At 40.8% G+C, this 25,629-nt stretch overlaps 1 protein-coding gene across 2 annotated transcripts; it reads right to left on the reverse strand.

The window, feature by feature from the left end:
• mpz (myelin protein zero) lies at window positions 1-25,180 on the reverse strand. 2 transcript variants are annotated; one of them, XM_088336634.1, is made up of 6 exons: window positions 24,958-25,180; window positions 21,456-21,622; window positions 15,060-15,273; window positions 12,414-12,543; window positions 9,385-9,427; window positions 1-4,127 (listed from the first exon to the last, which is right to left on the reverse strand). In XM_088336634.1, the coding sequence occupies exons 1-6, from the start codon at window positions 25,001-25,003 to the stop codon at window positions 4,044-4,046; spliced, it is 684 nt and encodes a 227-aa protein (XP_088192760.1). In that variant the 5' UTR covers window positions 25,004-25,180; the 3' UTR covers window positions 1-4,043. The 2 variants fall into 2 exon arrangements, with proteins under 2 accessions (XP_088192760.1, XP_088192768.1); XM_088336642.1 differs by having other exon boundaries at window positions 1-2,900; window positions 24,958-25,174.
• Between the last annotated feature and the right edge of the window lie 449 nt (window positions 25,181-25,629).

A 25,629-nucleotide genomic window follows, 5' to 3' on the forward strand; every position in this document is an offset into this window, starting at 1 on the left:
TGGTCTTAAATGTTTTATTCATGATATTTTTACAACATATTACACATTTAATTAGAGCAACAATACGCATTAATTTAAATGTATGTAAAAAATAAAAGATGAAGCTGCAGTCAATTGAAACGAGGGAATGTTACATTACTCCTAATGCAGCTCATCAAACATACAAGACGTTTTAATACAATTACAAGCCTTCCAAATACTGTAGCTCGAAAGGAACATTCAAGTCTCTGCCACCCCCAGGCTTGCCGTCTGCCGAGCCGCGTTTGGATCATGGTTTGGTTTTGGAGGGGAAAGGAGCGCTTTTGAAAACCGCTGGCCAACCCAGACTTTTCAAAGGATGTTTGGCTCTCCTGAAAACTCCAGCTGGCATCAGTGGTTTGGAGTTTAGCTTACCATGATGTACATGATGCAGTGCGTTTCTACCATGCAGCCTTAAATTATGGCTTATCTTCAATTCCTGTGCTTTGTATGGAATACAAATTTAGCCTAAAGGTTATTTTGCTCAAGAGTAAAACTCTAGGTTTGGATCTTATCAAGTTCAGCAGTTGATTCGGTCGTAAAAAGTGCCTCAGGGTCCTGCCAAAGCCCGTCAGGCATTGTTTGTAGGTAGCTGCAGTATTACGTTGTTGGAGGTTGACTGCCAGTTTACTTTCTTCCATGTTTCAAAAAAAACATTGGAACAATTGTAATTGATAATTATGGATACAATTCTGCTTGCCAATAGAGTAAACATCAAGACAGTGCTGAACCAGATGAGTTCATCTTATCAATTCTTAGCAAGCTAGCGAAGTAGCTCAATAGAATGTGGTTAACTGTTGTGCTTGTACATTTTTAAGTTGTTCTGAAGAATATTGATTTCCTGACGTGTGTAGTGTGCTATAAAATTTAAGCAATGTTTGTGGAGTGTATTAATCAAATGACCAAACAAGACCCCGACCAAGTCAGTTCGAGCTTGTTGTTGGTATAGATACAGCTAAAACTTTGGGCTAAAATTTACGATTACAAGAAAAGCTTCCGCCTAGCGTTGTATGTCAAAAAGTTTTTAATTGACGCTTAGCTCAGAAAAATATGACAAAACAGCACGCTGTTGTTTATGTGTACCTTGCTGATGTTTGTAACTATTGAAGTGTAGTTAGCCAAGTACAGCTATCAGAGATTATTGCCAAAGCTTTTTATCCCTTTGTAAATGTTCCAATTTCCAGTCATATTTTACGCATCAAATGCTACACAAGCAGTCAGATCCAGAATCAAGCTCAGGTGAAGACCTCTCGGTGGAAACATGGCTTTATACCCTGAACATGTTTTTGCTGGTCTGAGGACCGAGGTGAGCATCCCTACATTTGAACGAAAGGAGAGAGGGGCAAAAGAAGGAGGGCGGGACAGCAGGGACCACAGAGTACCCGTGAGAACCGAGAGGGCGGGGTTGTTTGAAGGACAAGCCAAGGAGGGAGGAAGCTCCATTCCGATAAGAAGAAGCTTAATGAGTATATTGGATTGTGAATTCTGCGAAGCCGCCAGACGATGGAAAGCGGAGGGAGATAAAAGCCATAGACGTAATGAGGAAGTACGGCAGAGGGGTGTTTGGATGAAAAATATAGGGACGCTTCCGTCTTGAAATAACATCCGTCCATTACACGTTAGCCCCCGCCAACCCTTCGAAGTCATCTGTGCTCATGGGTCACTTGCCTGCTAGAGCAAACGGTGAACGACTAAATCATACGCGCTGCCACCCAACACCGATGCAGGGACACCTCCAAGAAATGCGCAGCTGTTGCAGTAAAGGTGGACAGAAATAGATTCCGTTGACCTATGCTGAGCACCAGGCCTATGTAGCACCCTCTCCTACCAAGACGAGATTTAATTTGTGCCTTATATTTGCAGATGATGTGGTGCTGTTGGCGTCCTAAAGCCATGATCTTTAGCTCTCACTGAAGCGATTGGCAGCCGAGTGTGAAGCGGCTCCAAGTCCGAAACCATGGTTCTTAACCGGAAATGGTTTACATGCCCTTTCCATGTCAGTGATGAGATTCTGCCCCAAGTGGATTACTTCCAAGTATCTTGGGGTCTTGTTCACGACAGAGAAAAGGATGGAACAGGGGATTGACGGACAGATCCGTGCAGCATCTGCAGTCATTACAGACCCCGTACAGGTCCGTCGGGGTAAAAGAAGGAGCTGAGCTAAAAGACAAAGCTCTCGATTTACCAGTGGATTTACATTCCTACCCTCATCTATGGTCACAAGCTGTGGGTTGTGACTGAAATAATAAGATCCTGGATACAAGGCCGTTTCCCCCGCAATTAGATCTTGGATAACCAATAGATAATGGATGAATTAATTATTTGTATGTAAAAAGAAAAGTATTTTTTGGTCATAGTATTGAAACTTTTTCTTATACCAAATTTCAAGTCGATAAAATGTTTACAGTAGAACTACTTAATTTGGACCTTATTTTCCAAGGATGCTTTCAACTCAAAACAAGGAAATTCACGAGTCTTATTTGTGGCAACGCCAGACCGAGGTTGTTGGTTCTGGGGCATAGTCATGGTCTTTCCGCCATATTGAGTAATAAAGAAAAGAAAAAAAACGATCCAGGATGCTCCGGCCCGGCCGCCGTCTGGCGGACTCCTGCGGCGCTGGTTACGAGCGTCGTTAGGCCTTAAACACTTTTTTTACGCGTTGGCCGGCGAGTGCATAAAGGGACTCCTGCGAGGAAATTATTTGAGACTGCCACTGACGGTGTGGGAATGGGGCCATACAGGGAGGGGGGCATCTATTCTTATCGCCTGTCTTAAAGGAAGAGAGATAATGGGAAGTAATGACGACAGAAGAGAAAAGAGAAGGGGGGGCGCGTCAGGCAGACTAGGGAGGTGGAGGCGTCACGGAGGAGTCAGACCTTTATCTAAGAAAAAAAGAAGGGAGGGAGTGAGAGAGAGAGAGAGAGAGTGGTTAGAAGAAAATTTTGAAACAATCGATAGTGGGGCAAAAAAGGGCTGCCGTGTCAAAAGGAGTCTAGGACTAAATACACCCATGTCAGGACCAGAAATCGATGTACCGTATTTTCCGCACTATAAGGCTCATCGGGCGCACCCCCAAAAATGGTCTTTTGTCAGAAATTTATCATACATAAGGCGCACCGGAATATAAGGCTGATGAAATTGAGACTACAGTAAGGGCTACCAGGTTTATCCGTGTATAAAGAGCAGTCAAGCATATGCAATTATTCGTAGTCGATAAGTGTTGCTGATTAATATGTTGGGTAGGTGACTTATGTAGGTTGAATGATAAAGCGTAATACTGAAAAACAAAGCTAAACCTTTGGAGTTGACATTCTTTTACTTATCCGGCCCACCTGAGTACAGAAAGTTTGGATCAGGCCCCACAGCCAAACTGAGTTTGACATCCCCGTTCTAATGCCTTCCAGTATGTCATGTGTGCCTCTGGTTTTCTAGTGGTAAAATGTATGTGGATGCCCTTACCTGTAAAATGTATGTAGATGTCACAACCTGGGTTTGATGCCCTTTGCATACAATGCATTTTGTTTTGGGCCAGCAATGATGATTGATCCATCATTGCTCCGATACAGAAGTAATAGTAAATCTTGGCATAATAGCGAACACCTATCAATACTATATACATTTCCAATCTTACCCACCATATCCTGTGGTACATGCCACACAAGTATACAGGGTGCACTTTCAAATCTCTGGCCAAGTTGGGGTTTTTAGTTCCGCCTTATAGTCTGGAAAATACGGTGGATACCACTGCATTTGTTTGTTAGAGCTGCTCGTCCCGGCCCACCCTCTCACTGGAGGGCGAGTCGTTGGGCGAGCTGAGAAAGGAGGCCTGGGGCTTTGGGGGGTGCTGGGGCCGGACCCTCCTGTCCATCTCTACGAGTCATCTCCAGTTCGATGGTCATCAACACTCGCCCGGCGGCGTCTTCAACCGCCGTCACGCCCACTCCGCCCTCTCCACCACCAGACCCCCCGCCCTTTTTGGGCTGGAGCAGCCACCCAAGGAGCCTTCTCCAGCCCGGGCCCGTATCCTATTTGCGCTCTTTGCGGGACTCCTGCTTCTTCTTCTCTGAAGTTGTTCTTGGCTTGGCGGGGTCACCCGCTGTAGCCGGGCCCTGTGGAGAAAAGCAGGGGCAGAGAGGGGGGGAGAACAGGGGTGGAGAGTCACTCGATAAGGAAAGGATTGCCGGGGAGAAGGAAGGGAGGGGGGAGGTTTAGAGGGACGGGCGACGCTGCGATGAAGGGGAGAGAAAAAAACATTTAAAAAGAAGCAATTCAAAAAAGTGAGAAAGGATGTAAGGAAGGGGGCTGGAAACATCCTTTTATGGGCGAGGAGCGAGAGTGAGAGGGGGCGGAGTCCAGAGCTGAGGGGTAGAAGGAGGGGGAAAAAAAGAGTTAACTATGCATTAGGATGGGAGCCATTGACAGGTGGGCTCTGCTCACCTGTACAACGCAAGACAAATCATAGGCAGAGCACAAACAATCACACACACATTCACACTTTACTGGATTCCAAGACACACCACAGGAAGTGGTGCTGTGAAGGCCCAGGAATCCGTGAAGCATGAACGTACTTTTAATGGAACCACTTTATGAAATTATTTCCTCATGTACCTTATTTTAAACCTTTTTTTAATAACCCATTTTCTTGTTTATCCATCTAGTTATTTATTAATTTAAATACATAATTGATTTGAACATAGATACCAGAATATGAAAAACGCAATGTCCTTTACCGGACAAAGAGCCTTTAAGTCATAAAATATGTCACGAGCCACAAGTGATGAAATGCGTATTGTATAATGTGAATATGAACAGGCCTACTTTAAATTCCGTGACAAAATAGTTTTTCCATCGATTTAGGATGTAGTATCAATATTGTCACACACACACACACCGCTGCCATTCAATGCCAGGATCCGGTTAATCTTCATAGAACGTAATGATGCTTTACTGACGCTACCCTACTTACGACCATTCGACTTGGGAAAAACGGTAGACAGAAACGTTTTTTTCGGGATGTCGAAAAATATCCGGATATATCTGTAAGTTAGATTTTGTATTGTGTGCACATTTTTCCAAGTACAGGACAGTACTGTAATGCTTCTTTCCACCGCTACCGGCGTGTGGCACTGTGAGAGGTCACCCAGCATCAACCCCCAAAGAAAAAATGCGCTTCCTCTTCCTCGTTCGTGTGTAAACATTCTATACTGTATCTCCAGGGCACTAAAAACTTTGACATTTTTATTGTTTCATGTCTCGTGCATCAATTCAATATGGTTGGTGTAAAGAAGAGGCGAGCCGTTTCTTTCTAAATGAAAGTGGAATAAGAAAGCTTGATGCGGTTGAGAAAATGGTTGGCCACTTCCTTCCACTGAGGAGGAAGTCACCCAACTCTTGCAGCTCATCTTCCAAAAGTAAGTTAAACTTAACTTTAATCTATCTCTATCACCCAGAATGTTTTACTTTTCAGTGGTTAGCACATTTGCCTAATACGGGAAAGGTCCCAGGTTCGGGACCAGGTGGAAATATATGTTGGCCTGGAGAGGGATGTGCGCCACCAGGCTGTATTTGCCCAAGACACACCATAGGAAACGGTGTCCCCACGACCATAGTGTTTAAGGGATCCAACCAACCATTGTGACTTCATTTTCCTCTTTAATTGAATTATTTTAGGAATGGCCAAACTCATCCATATCTTTATGACTTTTTACATCGATTACAGCGAGGCGCCGTTTTCATTCTCCAACATTTTCTCTCATTTATGAGCTTTTGAAACTAACTTAGAACAGGCCGGATACAAAAACAGCGCGGGAAAAGCGCAAATGGAGCGAGGAAAGGCCGGCTTCATGACGCCTCCCCACATTGAGAGCTGCCGGCGAGGATAAATTAAAACACAAGCGTCAGCATGACGGGTGCGCCGGTGGTCTCTAATCAACGTCCCGCCGAGCATCTCTAATTGGAGTCTGATCATCAAGGGGAGACCGAGAACAAGGAGGGGAACAGGAAGAAGACGCATCCGGAACTGCGGTGGTCCGGAGCTTCTGCCTCTTGGGTAGAGGAGGGCGGATCCATCCGAATAGCAATATTTTTGGTACTAAGCAAGTATGTGGATCTCATTGATACTTTGCTTCTGTATGGAGATAATGCTGCCCCTTCTCTCACGTAGCACCCTTAGTCAATCTCTAAGTGTTTAACTGTGTTTGTGACTAACCAACACACTCTTAGATTACAATTTTATGCAAAAACAATGATCCAGAGGAGCCGTTATCGACTGCAGAAATTTAGGATGCCTTCGCATGCTGGGAAAAACTGCAGGCTTTTATAACATAAAGACATCCTGATAAAGCCTGAAGCAGCTGGGCAATGGAAATATTGATGAAAACTAAAACAATTTAAAAATATTCGTCATTCCAGACCTACACAACAATCGCTGGATCACAGTAGGTTGAAAATTGTGAGAAGTGGATTACATTTACACTCACTTTTTACATGTTAATGTTTTTATTCGGTTGTTGTTGGTTTGTACTTCATCTTTTGCACATATTTAGCCTTATTTCTTGTTTTATTTATACTATGTGGTATATTTATGAACATTGACTTGACATCAGTGCATCTTCAAGGCAGTTACTGTGAGGGTCCTATTACTCCAGCTAGAGGGCGCTGTAGTGCTAATTGAACACACTGGTTGCTCGTTAACCTGAGGAGAAGCAGCAAGAACTGGCATTTCTGTGTCGGATCATCTACTTTGATCAGTAGAGATTGCCGTACCTCCCTCACCAACCAACTAACCAAGCCGAACTCATAAGAAATGAAATGAAATTAAATGAAATGAAATGATTTGCATTTATATAGCGCTTTTCAAGTCAATGACTGACCAAAGCGCTTTACAATGTGCTCCACATTTCCCAATAGCGGCCTTGCAGCCATGTAAGGCGCTAACCTGCTTATTGGGGGTATTAGGGGTTCAGTGTCTTACCCAAGGACACTTCGACATGTAACACGGACGAGCCGGGATTCGAACTGGGATCCCTTGACCCCCAAGACGAACGCTCTACCTCCTGAGCTACTGCCGCCTCTAAGACTTTACCTTTCTACCAGATGCCTATTGTGGAACTGTGATTTTTTGTTTTTGACTTGTTCCTGTCTTCTTCGGAGCGCTTTGTGTTATGTCCCCTTCCCCAAATAAAAACCCTCAAATTCCTGCTATCGTCCGAACCTGTATCGTGCCTCGCATACAACAGTTACAGTCGATTTAATGTGGGTTTGGTTGCATTTGTTGACCGTGGAACCGATTAATACCGTTTCCATTCACTTCAATGGAAAAACATGTTTCGATTTACTACTGTTTCATTATACAAAGTCACTGCTAGAACCGACTAAATTCGTAAGAGGAGGTACCAATGTATGAGAAATATTTCAACGTATGTATTTTTAAAGTTTGCAATGTAGATAAATAATAAAAAGTGAAACATTTTAGTGGCTAAAATTCTTGTGCTGGATTTATTGGAATTTCAAACTAACTCAAAGGGGGAAGGGTTCAAATATCCAATAATCATGACATTTCCAAGAAATACAATCAGTATCAATCAAAAGTACTCTATATTTACTTGGATCGGATGAATACCAAAATTCCCAGTTTTGCCCAGTGCGAAAACGGTGGATGGCGGGAGGGAAGGAAGGGGAACGGTTGTGCGTGGGGATGGAGTAGAAGGGAGAAGATGAAGAGTGAGCGCTAGTGATTTCCTGTCCGAGCGCATCGCATGACCTGAAGGAGAAAAGGAGGGGGGGGGAATGGGGGGTTGGGAAGATGCTCCTCCAGGCTTGTGGGGGGAGTCGCATGTGAGGGGTGAGGAAGGGGGGATTCAATCGATCCCGAGAGCGGGGTGCAAATACAATTTTGCAACTCCGTGTAAGTGTAAACATTTGCATGTGCGAGGGAATCCATTTTCGTGTGCACACGTGCATGTGTGTGCGTGAGTGCTCGTTGCACAACTGTGCGCCACTGCGAGAATCGAGCGCAATAGAGTATTGTCTGCGTTTTCATCGACGTGCGCGTTCGCATATATGAATAAATGAGTTCAAAATCGGAGAGGATGACATGCGTGACAGCGTCGGCATGGCAACAGAGAAGGACCATATTGCCCCACACACGTTTGCAGGCCCAGGCGCGCACACGCATGCACACAGACACACAGCTCCCCTGTGGCACTGGAGAGTAACCTGACAATCAACTGACAGTTAAAAGAAGAGAAAGAGGAGGCCGTTGGAGGAGGGGGTTGCTTGGTGAACGCATGAGGCGTTTTAGTGCCCCCTATAGGCAGGAAGCACGGTAACATTTTATGTTCTTGACAATAAAGACGATCTTAACAAGCAAGCCTTTGCTTTGCTTGGAGTTTTGGGGGTTATTTTTCTTTCACATCCAATTTCCACTTAAGAACACAGTTGATTAAATTAGGTTGACCTTTTCAGAAAAATTTAGTTTTTTCAGGTAGGTTACCCTAGAAGTAAAAAATGCCCCCCAAAAAGGTGACTCAGCACTTTTGGTTTTGTTGATTTTCAGCAAAAAAAAGAGCAAGACCTAACCGCTGATTTTTAATTTCCAGTTTTCTTGCATGTTCTCCTTTAAAGATATTTTGAGGTACCATTAAGTCTTCTCCAAACAATTCATATTTCGACAATTACATATTTGGGCTGTTCATAAGCCCATTTTAAGGATTATATGTGGACTTACTTTCACGTGCCAATGACCATGCCAAAAAGGGAAACTCCACGCAAAAATGGTTTAGATTCTCAACGCAGGTCATGTTGTAATGGCGCAATACTGTTCTAGTTTATTCATGTGTTCATTATTTATATGACATTTATTTGTAGGTTTTAATTCTTACATTTATTTCTACACACGGCAGGATCTATCCTCCATATGGAAAAACGTAAAGTACTAAAACATGGCGGATTTCTGTGGTCGAAAGGTAAGATTGCGAGAGTCTTTACATGAGCTAATTTTCCGATGATGAAATGGGATATGTTTTAATTGAGAAAGCAGAATAAAAATGAATTGACCACCTCAAGGAGTTTTCTTTAAAGTTTCGAAGAATGTTCAAAATCCTTGAAGGTATTTTAAACGTAGCAGGAAACTGCAAATCGATTACATTTTCTTTCTGAATAATGTCCAAAAACTCAACTTAAAAATGTTATTGGCACAATTGTGCACTCTTGAGTCGGAGTGTCGAGCGGTAACGTAATCCTAATCAATCTTCATCGCTTGCTCGCCTTTTTTTCCCGCTAAGACGATGGCAGCGTGTGATTGGGGTAAAGGGTGAGGAGAGAAAAAAACGAAAAGAGAAAGGAAAAATTGATGTGAGAACTTGCCTGTCTCTGCTGTGATCCCTCCTTCTTTTTCTTGCCTTGTTTGCTGGAGGACAAAACACACACAAAAAAGAAGTCAGGATGTCTTTTTGACGGCGAGACGATGGACACGGCGCACGTCGCATCCTGGAGCTGAATACTCCGAAGCGTCATGCGGAGATGAAGGGGTCAAAAAATGGGGGCATGGCTTTTATGTGGCAAATTGACGAAGCTTAAAATCCAGAGGATAGTTGCTGTGGCAATTATGACAAAAACTCAACTGACTGAAAAAAAAAACACTTTCTAAAATGTTTTAATTATTGAAGTCCTTCAAATCCAGGAAAGTCTTCAAATTTCGAAAAACAAAGGCTGATGTGTGCCGACTGATTAGTGTGAAAAATAGGGTTGGGAGGGTTACTTTTAAAATGTAATCCCAAACAGTTACTAGTTACTTGTTGTAATTATTAACATAATCCGATTGCCATAATATTGCAGTACTGTAACTTGATCACTTTCGATTACTTTTGGATTACTCCAATACCAAATATGTTAATAAAAGACCAAGTAATCTAAATATGAATAAAATGACTACATTTTGCTTTAGATAAATGAACAATGTAACCTTGAAAAGACATAGAGGACACTAAGATAGGGTAGTTGCTTGTAGTCCTACAAAAAAGTGCTGTAGAAGAGGGCACACACCCCAGGCATTAAATTTAATTCATTTCATGTTATTTTATTTGTATGCTCATACTTGTTTGTTGATGTTGTCTCATTAGTTGCACTTTAATTATAAGGCCCTTTTTGTTCTGTTCGCGTAGTTTTTTGTTATATTAGTTATGTTTTTTACACAGGCACCTGGGTTTGTCACTGGACGCCTGAGAGTGAGCACACCGGTGGAGGTGCACGTCCGCCCCGCCCGTGTGTGTCATAGTTGCCGTGGTGCCCAATAGGCCCCGCCCGTGTGGTGCCAGCTGGGGCTCGTTGAGAGATTGACTTTCTGTTTATATAAAGCTCAGCGCTCTCTTGCTTCAGTGTCAGCCCGGCAAACGAACTTCTGCCCCACAAGACGTGGGTTCTGACTCGGTCCTCTGTTGCTGTTGGTATTTCAAGTCCGGTATTGTTCCCGTTTATTTTGGTCCTGTTTGATTTCGGGTACCAGTTTTGTTTCTGTCTGTTTTTGTCCTGTTTGTTAGTTTCTCCAGTTTTTGTTCCCGTCTAGTTTCTCCTGTTTGTTTTCATTATCCTGATTCGTTATCGATCTCGTCGGTCTCTGGATTCCTGTCCTTCCACGCCAGGCAAGCTTCCTAACGTGCATAACTCCCCATTTCCCGTAAAATAAAAGGCTTGTGTGAGAACGTCACGAGATTGGGTCCTGTATCGGTTCTGGTTCTGACATCATCTCTTTCTGTCTGAGATAGAAATTATGATTCACACATTTCGTCTATCGTCCCATTATGTATTTGTAAATATACTTTTAAATAAAATTGTAATACTGCAAAGTAATCATTATCTTTTATTAATATGACTTTTATTTAATCATGCCTTTTCTGTAACTGTAATGCAGAGGTTCTCAAATAGTGGGGCGAAGCTCTGCCAAGGTTTTTTGTTTTTCAGAATAAAGTGCAACTGCACCTTCACTACACTAGGGAGTGTAAAGGGTGTAAAGCTGTGTATTGCTAAACGTGCTGTAGATGATGCGACGATAGTCATACCCAACTGATGTGTCGCAACACCTGATGTTGGGAGTCATTAGGCGACATAACCTTCCAATTCTGAGGCTCGAACCAATGACCTCCCGGTCTCGGGGCAGGCGCCCTACTGTGAGGTCACCAAGCTTGTTTAGAGGGGGGTTGCAACCGAAAATATTGAGAACCACTGCTGTAATGGAATATAATAAAAAAAACTGTATCCTAATTGCGTAATGCCTTTACATGTATTCAGTTACACCCTAAGCCTGGTAAAGAATTACCTGTTTGATAAATATTTCTGAAATCACATGTTTGCTATCATAGTGATTATGTTATTATCAAGTAATTATTTTGGAATCATTGAGTGATGGTATCTACGTTGACATAAATTACAAACACAACTCTAATTCTAATCTCGGACCAATGGTGGGATGGCTACTTCCGCGGTTCAGTGGCTCTCAATTATTTTCGGTCATGCCCTCCTAGGAGGAAGAAAACCTCTTAAATGGTGTTCAATCCCTAAAATGTACTACTTTTCTAACTGCTGATATTTTCACATTTCAAGAGAAAATGTCCCCACATTTGTGAAATATTTCTATGCCGTCATTCCATGTAGTCCACAGGGATCACCAATGTGGTGCCTGTTGGGTTTTTGAGTATTGGTTTATTCGGTTATTAATATTAGACAAATGCAAAGGATATTTCATAGAATGCCAGTTCCTGATTTTTACTATTCTTGCACACTGCTGTTGTTTTGACTTTCACATCATTGTCGCTATCGGACGATCGTGTTTCTGTTCTTTGATTTCACACCGCTTAGGGCTGATGGGGTTTTTTTCGTAGCTCTAAAGATTTAATAAAAAGAGGAGGCCCCGGGTAGAGCGTCAGAAACAGGGAATTGAAATTTCCTATCTGAAGCCTTCTCTCTGTGTTTCTTTGCGAGTTCCAAATCTCTTTATGTCTTCTCTCCTTATTTTTAAATCTGCTAAAGTTTAAGCATTTTTCGTCTTTGTGATGACATCCAAAACTAATTGTGTCGCTAAAATGACTGTAGTAAAGATAATCAGTTAAACATGAGCCTAAAAGTCAATATTTGGGCCTAAAAACAAGCTTTTGGGATGTTTTGACCCAGGTGATTCAGCCATCAAGCGTAGAACTTCATTACAGGGTTCATTTTAGAGTGTCACAACTCGCAAATCCAAAATGCTCATTACACCTCAAAGCTAATTGGACAAGAGGTAAGTAGGAGTAGCTGACAACTAAGCCAGGCAAGTTTCGGTGCCCGGGAGGGATTCAAGCTTGGGGCGTAGCCCGAGGTGGCCGAAACGCATCCGGGACATCAGCCCGGGGTCCCGCACTGACCTGACATTGAGGCTGAATACACGACGCGCCACCAGGAAGCGCATCAGGTAGTAGATGACCACAATCAGCAGCAGGAGGCCCAGCACTGCGCCCACAATGGAGCCCGTGATCACGCCCGCCTGTATAGGCACTGCAACGCCAGGACAAGAACAGTAAGAAAATTGATAGGAAAAAAATGCATGTTCACTAAAGTCCCTATAAAAAAGTATTTAAAAAAATATTGAACATAAATATTGGATAAAAGAATGATTATGGTTAGGATATTTTTTTAAAAAAAAAATAAACCAAAGAAAAAAGAGCAGTGAGAAATTACTGTAAACGAAACAGAAACATGAGAGTAGAGGTAAGACATTAAGGTCAGGTCGGGCCTAAAATTTGAATCATTAGGTATAGGTTTGGGCTGGGCCTCCCAATCGCTGACTATTTAAAAAAGAAAAAGTATCCACCTGTCATTGTTCTTTTTTGTTTTTCTTTGTGGAGGGTCCGCGCAATGAATTCCGTCCCTGTCTCGCACACTCAGAGGAGTTCCCCTTCTCCTCCTCCCAAATAAAATTAAAAAATAGGGTTTACTTGGTGTCAGTGTTTGAAACTAAGTTAATTTGACGGATTTGGGTTGGTTCAGGCTTTAACACTCGCAGGCCAGGTCGGGTCGGGCTGGATTTTTTCTACATGAGGGTCTATCCGTTATGAATTCAAGAAAGCAACTAATAAGAAACATTTGTGTTAACAATTAAGAATTAGATATTAAGTGTTCACAGTAAAACAAACTAATGGTAAAAAAAAGTGTAAAAAGAAACAAATGCCAGGAAATTGATAATGAAATCCACCTACAGAAAATGTAAAAGTCAACAAGAAAAAAAGGCTTTTCCCAATAAAAGTAATGAATGGTAAGTGATTGAACAAAATATTACAGTAAAGTTGAGAGCAACAAAGTAACAAAAGAAAAACGTGAAATCTATGTACTAGTAGCTAGAATTTTTTTTTAAATGTCACATTAATCAAAATTGTCTTAAAATAATGCTGAAAACACACTGGTCAGAGTAATCATAAACATATAGTCAAGACTGAAGCAAAAAAAAAAAGTTGAAAATGTTCCATTGAAAATTTACAATCTGATGTTTATAGGAGATGATTGAAAAACTGGCAAATGAAATTTAAAGGAGCTATACGAATTTGGAATTTTGTTAACGTATTGCATTCTCCTGGCTTGTGTCATTTCAACTAGAGGTAAGATCTTAGGCCAGGGCCCGAAACCCGGTCTTTTTTATTTTACTTTATTTTTTTTTTAAATAAGTGACATGTTGTCACTGGATATTTTAAAGGCCCTGGTCAATCCTGGAAGGGGGATTACCACATGTGATGTCCTTTCTCAAGGTTTCTCTTTTCTCCTCACACTGAGGTTTTTGAGTTGTTCTTTGCCCGCATGCTGGTTTAAGATCAGGTAATTGTGTAATTTTGTAATTGGAATCCTGTGCAGTCCTTTGAGACATTTTTGTGATTAAGGGCTATATAAATAAATGTGACTTGAAATGTGTGACTTGACTACTGATTGCAACTCAGTCAACTCATTCATGATGCGCATGCAAGTAGGTGCATTTCTTAGACATGCTCGAAAAAACTCTGTTTTTCATCTTTCTTGGGGTTTGGGTTGTCATTTGGACTATATTTGAAGCAGGAGTTTCATTTTTTACCATTCTTATGCTACACTGACAATTAGAAATAAAATAGAAACCTAAATGGAGGAGCATAACGTCACTCTTCAGCACCCCCTTATATGGCATGAGTGACTGTAAAATAGAACCGTTATTTTTACATTGGATTGGAAAAGAAAACCAACCAAAATTAAGCAATAAAAGCAGGTAATCGAGTGACAAAAAAACTGATGATATAAAATGATACTATAAATAATTGGAAAAACCTGCAAATAAGAAGCGGTAAAAATGAAAACACCGATTACAAAATAAAAACGTGACATTGAACAAACTGGCATAAAAATGTAATTCTAAAAAGTGAAAATAATGCGACAATGAACAGAGATAGCAAAACTAAAAAAAAAAAAAAAAAAAAAAAAAAAGGTTGACATTGTGACCATTGTGGAGGAGACGAGAAGGTCATACGTTAAATCAAGTGATAAAAATCTCAAAGATAAGCCAAATAAGATGTTTTATTCATTGGGCACTTATTGGATCGATGACGGCGACACGGTCAATAGTCACTCCCATAACAAACATTTTTGTAACAATATTGTAAAAACTCCTTTTCATTTATTGGCTTGTTTTAAGTCAAATCAAATCAAATGTAATATCAAATTGTACATACTAGAAAAGAATTGTACAAAACTGGTTCTTCCTTATGCCAAGGACACTCTTTTTCTGCTGCGCGACACAATACAGAGATCTAGAGATGAAATATTTAGAAATGAAGAATCCCATAAAAACAGAAGAGAGGGGTTTCATGCTCTTCATTGCTTTTTTAAATTTCTATTTGTAAGAGTAGCATGGAAATGGTGAAAGTAAGAAAAGGCCTGCTTCAGGTAAAGTCCAAACGCAAACCCCAAGAAAGATTAAAAAAAAAAAACCCATACATGAACTTCTTTTGGGTTATGTCAGACGATTGCACAAAGAAAGAAGAAATGTCAGACACAACCTTTCTCAAAGACGAGCAGGCGCACGCTGGAAGGCCGTCCGCCGATGTCGGGCGGGTTTTTGGCATCGCAAGTGAAGGTGCCGTTGTCGCTGAATTCCAAGTTCTTGATCAGGATGGAGCCGTCACGGCGGCTCGGGTCCCCCACGAACTCCAGACGGTCCCTGAAGGGACCCTTGTTGTCCACGTAGGCCATCCCACCGGTGTAATGGAAAATCTGAGAAGGATACATCGTTTTAGGGGACATTTCCTAGCAAAATATCAGTCTTGGCCAAAAATGTGTCTCATTTCATTAACGTTTGGAGATCTGGGGTTTTTTTTGCTCTGAATTTGAAAAATAGTCTCGTGACCATTTTGAAAATGCATTTTCACTCGTTTGCTTTTGAGTAAAAAAATAATATATATTTTCTTCACATGTGAATTCCCTAAAACAATTTTATTAATGAAATATTAAATGATTTTTATTAGCAGTATTTATTTCAACAGCACAAAAGAAACCTCTATCACGTTTTCCTGGATTTCAACAAAGCAAGTAGTTGAGACCATTGTATGCCAATGCCAACAGTGCAGTACTTATCAATGGAACCTGAGAATCTTGTCTGAAGCTAAGGAGTAACATACCAGTCCGAATTGCTGATGGCATTGCCGGACTGGCAAGAGAAGAACAGGAACTCAGAGAAGCGGTCAATTCCTTACACAAAGCATCAACCCAGGATGGGATGGAAATCAGCACACAAAAAACAAAAGTAATGACCAACAAACACCAAGGTATCACCACAAGCATCATCATCAACCACCAAGAGCTTCAACCTGTCGTCAAATTGAAATACCTTGGAGCTTAACAGATATCAAACCAGAAATAATGGCCAGGATACTTCCAACTACAGCCACACTTGCCAGACATGACCCCAACTAGCGGGACAAGAACATAGCATTGAAATCAAACATCAGACTCATGCAATACTGGATACTTTTATCTTCCTTTATGCTTGCAAGATATGGACTCTCACAGCAAAGCTGAAAAGGAAAATCCAGGAAATGGTGATGTGATTCTACAGGAAACTTCTATGCATCAGCTACATAGCCCATAGGACAAATCAAATAGTGCGCAACATCAACAGAGGGCACATTGGATCTTACGAAGTACTGTTGTCAACTGTGCGCAGAATGGAAACTTCAGTGGTATGGTCACATCCCAAGGTGATCAGGACTGGCCAAGATAATTCTCCAGGGCACAATCCAAGTGGGAAGGAAGAGAAGAAGAGCAGAAAAAAACTGGACAGACAACATTAAGGAATGGATTGGTTCCATCTTTGCAATGACTCAAAAACAGGCCAGGAATCATCAGGTGTCCAGAGTTGCGTTCTCAGTGGTGCCTCGACGACTCATGCGGTTAAAGGATCCGTGAAACATGATATGTTTCAATAAATGTGAGTTTTTTTGTTTAGTAGACACCAGTTAAAAGACAGAGATAGAGCTAGAGATAGAGAGATAGAGGGATAGAGAGAAAGAGAGATATATGGATAAAAGAAAGATATAGGATACAAAAATACCCAATATAATGTTTTGTTATACAGTATTTATATACTATAATGTTATGTATACTATACTGTACTTTTGCGGGGGTTCGAACAGATTAGAGCATTTAGCATTAAAATGAGTCTCTACTTACAAAATGTTCAGGTTACGATGCAAATCCCAGAACGAATTAAAAACGTGAGTAGAGGTACCACTGTAAATTTTCTGTAGGCCTTCAAAAATGAGTCAAAATGGCAAAAATTGGTTGGCACCTGGACTTCCATTTGAGAAAAATGTCTGGCATGAGTTAAGTAGTAAATTATTTTTTGATATTTTTATGTATCGCATAAGTATCTTTTTTTTTTTAAATATATATTTGAGGCAATTAAAAGGTACTTCCCTAAAACATGGCTCAACGACTCTTTAAAAAGTTGTAGGAAATATGAAGCAGCTGCTTAAACGAGCGCCGCAGGAAAAGAAATGTGAAGGAGGCCACGGCGGGACAGTTCCTGAAGGCGGGCGAGATAATGAAAAGCGTGGGGGGAGGGGGGGCTTCGGAGGACGAGATGAAAGTCGAGATTAGATGAGCAACGGTAGAGAAAAGACGAGAAGGCGATAAGTGGGTGATGGCGGAATTAAAAAAAAAGGTGGAAAGCTGATGCAGGATAAGTGGAAACGCGATGATGTTAATTAATTAAGCGACATGTTCACGTTTTAGCAGAGTGCATGCGGTTTTCCCATTTGCACATCTGCTCATCACCGATTGGTTGGAAGACCTCACATGAGAATCTATCTGGTTAACAATTCCGGTTGCAGGTTTCTATTTTCTGGAGCTTGTCCTCATCACTAAAACCCAATGTCGGGCGCCTTGAGTAAAAAAAGTCATTAGTCACAGTTACTTCGTTTGAAAATTAATTGTGTTACTGGGGCGGCAGTAGCTCAGGGGGAAGAGCGATTGATTCCCAGTTCCCCAGAGCTAAATGTCAAAGTGTCATTGGGCAAGACACTGAACCCCTAACACCCCTGATAAGGAAATAGGCTCCGTGCATGGCTGACTCCGCTAGCAGTGTGTGTGTGAATGGGTAAATGTGAAGTACATAGTAAAGTGCTTAAGAAAGGCAGTTCATTTACCATTTACCCCCCAGACCACCACCCAAAAGTAGCGTGTTGCTCTGAAAGTAATAATCCAGTTTCGAAATACAGTAGATACTTCCATTAAAGCCAACCCAATAAACTTGCTTAGAAATGGCCAGATAATCAAAGAAATAGAAGAAAATGTGTACACCAAACTGTCAGAGCGACATAGCCTTCATATTTCTTGGCTTGTACAATTCTGAGCGCTTGCAAACCAGGGGTTATTTAAGGTTGAGAGCTTTGTGGGTGCTGAGCACACATAGTGTCTGGCTGGTTATTTTTTTTCATTTCATTTCATTTCATTAAGATGGATAGAGAGATAGATAGATAGATAGATAGATAGAGAGATAGATAGATAGATAGATAGAGAGATGGAGAGATAGACAGAGACAGAGAGATAGACAGAGACAGAGAGATAGACAGAGACAGAGAGATAGACAGAGAGATAGACAGAGACAGAGACAGAGACAGAGACAGAGACAGAGATAGATAGATAGATAGATACTTTGTTCATCCCCGTAGAGAAATTCACACTTTTGAACATTTAAACCGTAAGTGTGTAATATTTAGTGTGTCCTAGTGTTACAAAAACTTTAATTCGGTAAAAAATACCTGAACTACCATATCAATAAATAATCATGGGTAGAGAAATTTGTATTTGTGTTATGTATTGGAATCCGTAACTAGAAGTTGCCAACATTAGACTGGGTTCTTACTGCTTTTCTGGGCCTTGTGGCACTGGATTTCTTTTCGAGTTAGACAATACAGTGCCATCTGGTGGTCAGGCTTTAGAGTGATTTAGGATCAATCAACACTGTTCAGGAGAGTCACTTCTCATACACTTTGTGGTTAGAAGAAACATGTTTACTATGATTTAATGCAGCTAAAATGGAGACTAGTACCTGTTGATGATAACAACGTTATGGTTTTGGGCGGTAAAATAGTTACTGGATAACACTCTCACCCAAGTACACAGGAGCCGCCACAGAACCCTAGCCGAGCAAATGAGGAGCGGGGTGGTGGACAAGAGCTATGCCAGGAATCAAATGGATGGAACCATTTCAAGGCAGTGGAGTATTCCTGATGCTGCGTTGTTCACATTGTTTTACTTTTTAAAAATATGGTATCCAGCGTATTATTGACAATCCTGTCCTTTATCAAGGAAGAGTTTTAAAGATGCTCTTGTTTTTGAGGATGTTTGAGTTGAATTTGGGTTTGCTTTTGTAGCCCCAAAAACTGTTTACGCTCATGTTGCAAACTTACAGTTGAGACACTCTATACCCATTTTGTTTTAGGTCGCTGGTTCGCGCCTCGGCCGAGTCATACCTAAGACTTATAACATTGGTAATGGCGGCGCCCTCTGTTGGCTGCGGCTGCATCGGCTCGCTACAACGGGTCAGGTGTATCGACATTTCGTTCTGTGTACATTGTTACAAAGAATGACAATACAAAGGAAATTATTATTATTATTTATCTCATTAAATCACTTCAATATATCCTTCTTCGGTTTCTGGGTAATAACCAAGATGTTTTCTTTTTTTTTTTGTATTGCAAAAATGATTTTATAAAAGAAAGACCAAAATACAGCACTCTTACTGTGAATTCCTCTTTCATGCACTAGGCCGTGTTTATCAATTTTATTAGCATTTTTTGGGGGTGCCTTGAAACGAAACCTAGCTAAACACACTGGCGGATCTATTGTACACGAAAATCGGTTCAGCTGTTTCGGAGCCCATGAGGCTCGGTTCACACTGCAGGGGATTTAGATTTTTTGCAACGTGTACCCAATCTGTTAAAGTCAAACCCGCTTTTTGCACACCAGACCCAGCCATAATATGTGTTAGTTAACAATATTTACAGGACATTTTAATCCCACCACACAGACAGCATTCAATGGGGGAAAGTGAGATTTTGGATTCAATTAGTATTTGGTACTAAGTCGGAAAAGGGTGGCATGGGGATGAGATCTTGCCCCAAGTGGACGGGTTCAAGTATCTTAGGGTCTTGTTCACGAGTGAGGGTAGGATCGAACGGGAGATCGACAGACGGGTCTGCAGCGTCTGCCGTCATTCGGACCCTGTACCAGTCCCTCGTGGTGAAGAGGGAGCTGAGCCGAAAGGCAAAGCTCTCGATCTACTGGTCGAACTACGTTCCTACCCACACCTATGGTCATGAACTTTGGGGCATGACTGAAAGAACACGATCTAATGGATACAAGTGGCCAAAATGAGTTTCCTCCGCAGGGTGTCTAGGTTGAGAAGTGAGAAGCACATTCGGACAAGTCCTTCCAGAACTCCTCTCTCTCCTCAGCACTTCTTTCTGAACCAGGTCCATATGCACTTGTAAACATCCATACTTCTACACCCTACTTCAACCTCACCCACATCAATCTGGAAGATATCTCTTTCCACTCCACTAAGCTCAGCTCAGTCATCCGGAAGGGACTCTGTGTAGAGCCACTGCTCCTCCGCATTGAGAGGAGCCAGTTGGGGTGGCTAGGATGCCTCCTGGACGCCTCCCTCGGGAGGTGTTCCGGGCATGTCCCACCGGCAGGAGGCCCCGAGGGCGACCCAGGACACGCTGGAGAGACTTTGTCTCTCGGCTGGCTTGGGAACACCTCGGGATCCTGTCGGATGAGCTGGAGGAGGTGGCTAGGGATAGGGACGTCTGGGCTTCCCTTTTAAGGCTGCTGCCCCCGCGACCCGACCTCGGATAAGCGGAAGATAATGGATGGATGGATAGTATTTGGGAGTACAACGTTTCGCTGGTAACATTTAGGAAACATGAGTGCATTGCGTGTGACGTCGTCACGTGTTCTCTTGTGTGCATGCGGGAAGATCAAGTTGCTTACAAGTCATATTTAGTTTGTAATATAAACAATCTCACAAAAACATCAGATTTCACTAAAAAAAATCAGAATTGAGTTTGGCTATGTTTACACTGCAGAGCTCAAAGTCACACACACACACACACACACACACACACACACACACACACACACACACACACACACACACACACACACACACACACACACACACACACACACACTAGGATTTATAAAGTAGTTAAGATAGATTTAGATTTGATTTGGATTTGATTTTGGAGAGGATGGATGACGAGGGAATGTTGAAGAGGATCTACAGAGAAGAATTCAATGGAAGGAGACCAAGAGGAAGGCCGCCATTGACGTGGATGGATGGTGTTATGAGTGCACTGCAGGAAAGAAGTCTAAATATAATGGAAGCTAGAGCTATTGTTGGTGATAGAAAGGAGTGGAGAGGCGTTGTGAAAGATAGATGGATATGATTTAGAAATATGGTAGGAAAAATATCAGAATATTGGTTGGGACAAATTCAGCATTCTCATACACTATGCTTCAGACGACGCTACCGTAATTGTATTCAGTTGTATTTTGTAGGTACGCATAAACACCCCAACCTCGCTTGTTGATATTAGAGTTGAGTTAATGGTAGAATCAGCATAGTGTATTACTCCATGAGCAAAGGAGAAACTGCTGCAGTAATCAATTATTTGATTTTAAACAGTAGCAGAGTAACGCACCATGTTGTTATGACAGTAAAGTTACAATTTTATTTTTTTTATCAATGATGCACACCAGTACTCGTTTCAGACAAAAGTAATTTTATTCCTAGAATCCATTCCTCAGTAACACACTACTCTCATCACTGTAAAAACTTAAATTAACTCATCAAAAAGAGTGTGTTTGTGTTTGCTTATGTTTACCGAGATGCTGTCCCTGGCTCCATCAGGCCTGTAGGTCCATGAGAAGGTGACGTCTTCTGAGGTCCAGCGCCAGGAGAAGAAGGAGCAGGAGAGCCGCACCTCGGTGCCCACCAGGGCATGGCGCTCCCAGCCCGTGTTAATCACAATAGCCTGGGATTGTTCCGGCACTGCGCGCAGACAAATTGCAAAGGTCAGTTCTTACAAATTCAGCTTTGTAGAACTTGGTTTACCTTTAGGCCCAAGACATTCTGAGGCAGGGTGTCTGAACTTCTTTATCTGAGGACCACAGACTTATGAAGTTGTGTATTTGAAACAGTGTGCTGGGGCACACTAACGTGCCATTAGACCTTGTCTAGTGTGCTGCAGGAAATTGCCCGATTTTATCTTTGCAAAAAAGCAGGCCATTCCTTAATATTTGTTTTTTCTTCCAGTTCTCAGTCAAGTACCGAATATTCATCCATATCAGTAGATAGGAAAAGATTACTATTTACTTTCTTTTATATAATAATTATCTGCTAATGAGTGTACTATTAAATAAATTTAGCTGTTTTAGATTACACTCCAAAAATAATCAAATTAATCAAATTAAGTATTTTGCACGTAATTTTGCTAAATTTTAATTGTTAAAAATGGGAATAAAAAGACGGGCAGATATTTTTTGCTCATTTTATGTATTGTTTTTATTATTTTTCAGGAAAAACAAAATAAAAAAATAATAAACCTTGAAAAACAATACAATTCTAAATTACAGCAAAATCATTTACCACAATGAATAACCTGTATTACTTCCTGGGTCACAAATGATAAAAACAACAACAAAAAATGTTTTTGACTTGCTTATCATAGGGTTACTTTTATAATTAGAATTGAAACAATGTCCTAAAACAAGAATTTGGACATTATTTTAAAAAGTAAACGTATTATAGTAAACAATCTTAAAGGGAGGGGCGCACATTTTATTTTTTTGTTACAACATTGCCACTGAATAATCTGCACTGGACCACAAATGGCCCTGAGCCCTAGATTGGACACCTCTGCCCCAAAATAATTAATAAAAATGATAATATCAACAAATAGTTCAAGAAAGAGTTTGACAACTTTTTCAGGTTTCTGATTTTTCTTTTTTAGGTTTTTGGATTTGTGTTTTCTTGCCCACATGCAAGTTTCAGATCAGAGGATCTTGCACTTGGGCCCCGTGATACTCAAATTTTGGAACAAAATTGTTTTTACCCAGTCATCTAGGGTCTAGTGTCCGTATTGTCACACAAACACTGCTGCCCTTCATTGCCAAGGTCCGGCTCATCTCTGAAAAAGCTAGGTGACGCTGTACACCGAAAAATAACGGTGACCAGATGCTAAAAGTGCTGTATCTGAGTGAAATTAGAGGCTTTTTCTGCTACTGGTACCATGGAAACCAATATAATCAGTTTCATGTGGGGGTAACAAACCCATACCCAAAAAAACGGCCTGGAAAAGGATGAGCGCCGCCAGGCTGTACTTGCCCAAGACTGACTCACACCACAAAGTATGTCAAAGTAGATGCAGGAATATAGCTTTTGACCTGTATCTGTTACTAGAAAAAAAAAACTGTACTCTTGAGAAAAGAATGGAAACTTTTCTATTAAGTGACCTTATTTAGCCATGATGTAGAGAGAAAACATTGAAAGTGTCAGGAGGAAATGGTTGATGCTAATTTGCTTCCGGCCACTAAATCAATATTCCACCGGCTGGGAAAACAGGACGTTGTCTAAATACTAATAATAAAAACAGAATCAAAATCAGCTCGTCGATTTTGTGGTCAGTGGTTGAGTAAGCCAAAAGATGGAAACTGCTCAATAACGGTCGAAGATTTTTAGTTTAATTATTTTGTCCATTGCTAAGCTGCTTAGTGGACAGTGAGTAGATGCTACGGACGGATCTGTAACGTCCATGTCTCAGTTATGTTCACGAGTAAAACATACAAGAGTAAAATAATTAAATGGGAGTAATAATCATGAACCAATCATGATTTTTAATTCAATTTAAAAAAAGCACTTTTCAGCCAATAAATTACCACTCAAATAAAATAATTTAGTGAAAGTTCCCTCCCTTTTCCTACCAAACAACTCGAAACACTAAATACACATACATTAAAATAATTCTAAAATTATAGTAATAATTAAAATAATACAAGAAATACAAGCAAATTAATAACAATACAAAGAAAAGTAACCCTCAGGGGTCCCCCCCACCCCACTATTTGAGAACCACTGGTCTAAGATGGTTCAATGTGGTACACATTTAAAAGTATACAAAACACATAAAAATAAAACCCCAAACCTTGAAAACGGCTAATTTAGCAAATTTGCATTTTAATAAAATGCAAAGATTATTTAACATTTTGTAGTAATGGGATTCACATAATATCATTTTGTTATAATTTTGAAGTATTTATAAAAAGATAGTTTTACCCTGCAAACAAAAACCCACTAAATCTGATTTTGACTTACAGAGGATAATGGTAACTTTTCTTTCTTTTCCTTCCACAGCCGAAACAATATTACCTCTTAAGAATATATACCGAATAATAGATGGTAGTGATCAAAGGATTACACAATACATTGAACATCTACAGTTTATAAAACACTTACATATTATAAATACAATTATTGCTTTGAAATTCATTGCTTTCTAAAAACGTTATTTTTAAAATACATATAGACTTACAAAAAGATATCTGCGTTACTTGGAGCTCGGTTTTGTTAATGATTGGGAAAAGTATACAAAATCTATTTTTTTCTGAGTCTTAACATACACGAAAATTCTGCACACAGTTGAAGGAAAAGCAAAAACGTATGCATTCAGAAGTCGTCATGTACAGTCTGTATACAACTACAAAAATGGCTCTGTAGCACCTCCGAAGGAAACCAGGCAGAGTTGAGCTGGAGCTACAAAAATTACTACACATGTAGGACCCAGGGGAAATATAAAAGGTCCATTATGGCAATATCCCGCATTGTACAGGAAGAGAGCAATCAATCTTTAAATGTTCAATTTTGGCCGTTCAAGGGTCTTGCTTTTGGCTTCCTTGTCCTATTTCAACCCTGCAATGTCTCTTTTCAAAACAGAGATAAAAAATCGTTGCTGCATTATCTAAAAAACATTAAACATAGATACTGTATTGGTAAAACAGTGCACAATAATAACTATCCACATTTGGAAAAAGGATGTTGCTCAAGGGATCAAACATCCCAACATTTTTATCAGCAATGTCTAACAAAAATAAGCACCTGCTACTTTTTGTGTTTGTGAGCGCAGGTAAAAAAAAAAAAAAAAAAACTTACCTAATTTGCATAGATATCCTCAATGTCACCACTAATGAATGCCAGTCATACGTAATCTTATCAAAAGTAACTCGTAGGAGATTCATGTTTTCATTTGATATCCGGTACTGGATATCCCAAAAAACAGAAAACACACTTTGTTTTGGCTACTTAAAACAAATGTATGTGTGATCACTTACTTGCAGCCAGGAACAGGAGGGACGCCAGCGCCACCAGGGTCAGCATGACGTGTATTGGCAAATGTTACACAGGTGACGAACAAAACTTTTCACAGACACCGAGTGTCTTGTCTGAATGGTATAAGAGTCCCACTCTCCGGGACTGTGTGAAGAAGAACAAGACTGGAGCCAAGAGACACTGGACGACAACAGGTGGGCAAACAGCGTCTTTATAGCGGGACACACCCCTTGTTCAGCTACGACCCAAAGTGCCCCTATCTCTTCCTCTTTGCCCCCACTCCATGCAAAACCCCGCGGGACGCCCATCTTTGAAAGAGACCCACCCTTTTGAGATAGAGATGCTGACTTTAACCCTGAAAGGGAAGACAGGAAGTGACAACTCTTGGACAATATAGGTTAAATTTGGAAGACTAACTAACTAAACCACTTCTGACATATGCAAACAACTGAAAATGTCCATGGACAAATCTACACCAACTTAGATAACTTTAGCCCTCTTTTGAGCTCTATAAATCATCCCGGAAGTCATAAAATAATACTCTTAGACCATTTTGGAACACCTCAGACCAAACTTGGACCCTCCCTGAAACGTTTTGCCTATCTTGGACAACCCAAGAAAAGTTTGAGAACTCTTGACCAACTAAGGTTCTCTTAAATAAAGGAGACCATCTT

This window comes from Urocampus carinirostris, chromosome 1 (assembly GCF_059441175.1).
Source record: "Urocampus carinirostris isolate Australia breed hairy pipefish chromosome 1, RoL_Ucar_1.0, whole genome shotgun sequence".
In the NCBI taxonomy this organism is placed as follows: domain Eukaryota; kingdom Metazoa; phylum Chordata; class Actinopteri; order Syngnathiformes; family Syngnathidae; genus Urocampus; species Urocampus carinirostris.

Bases quoted from the DNA above. Each gene is read 5' to 3' on its own strand.
- mpz (XM_088336634.1), bottom strand. From the start codon at position 25,003: ATGCTGACCCTGGTGGCGCTGGCGTCCCTCCTGTTCCTGGCTGCAA. The intron at 21,623-24,957 runs GTAAGTGATCAC...GTCTGCGCGCAG, and splicing joins CCTCCTGTTCCTGGCTGCAA to TGCCGGAACAATCCCAGGCT. The intron at 15,274-21,455 runs GTAAACATAAGC...TATCCTTCTCAG, and splicing joins GAGCCAGGGACAGCATCTCG to ATTTTCCATTACACCGGTGG.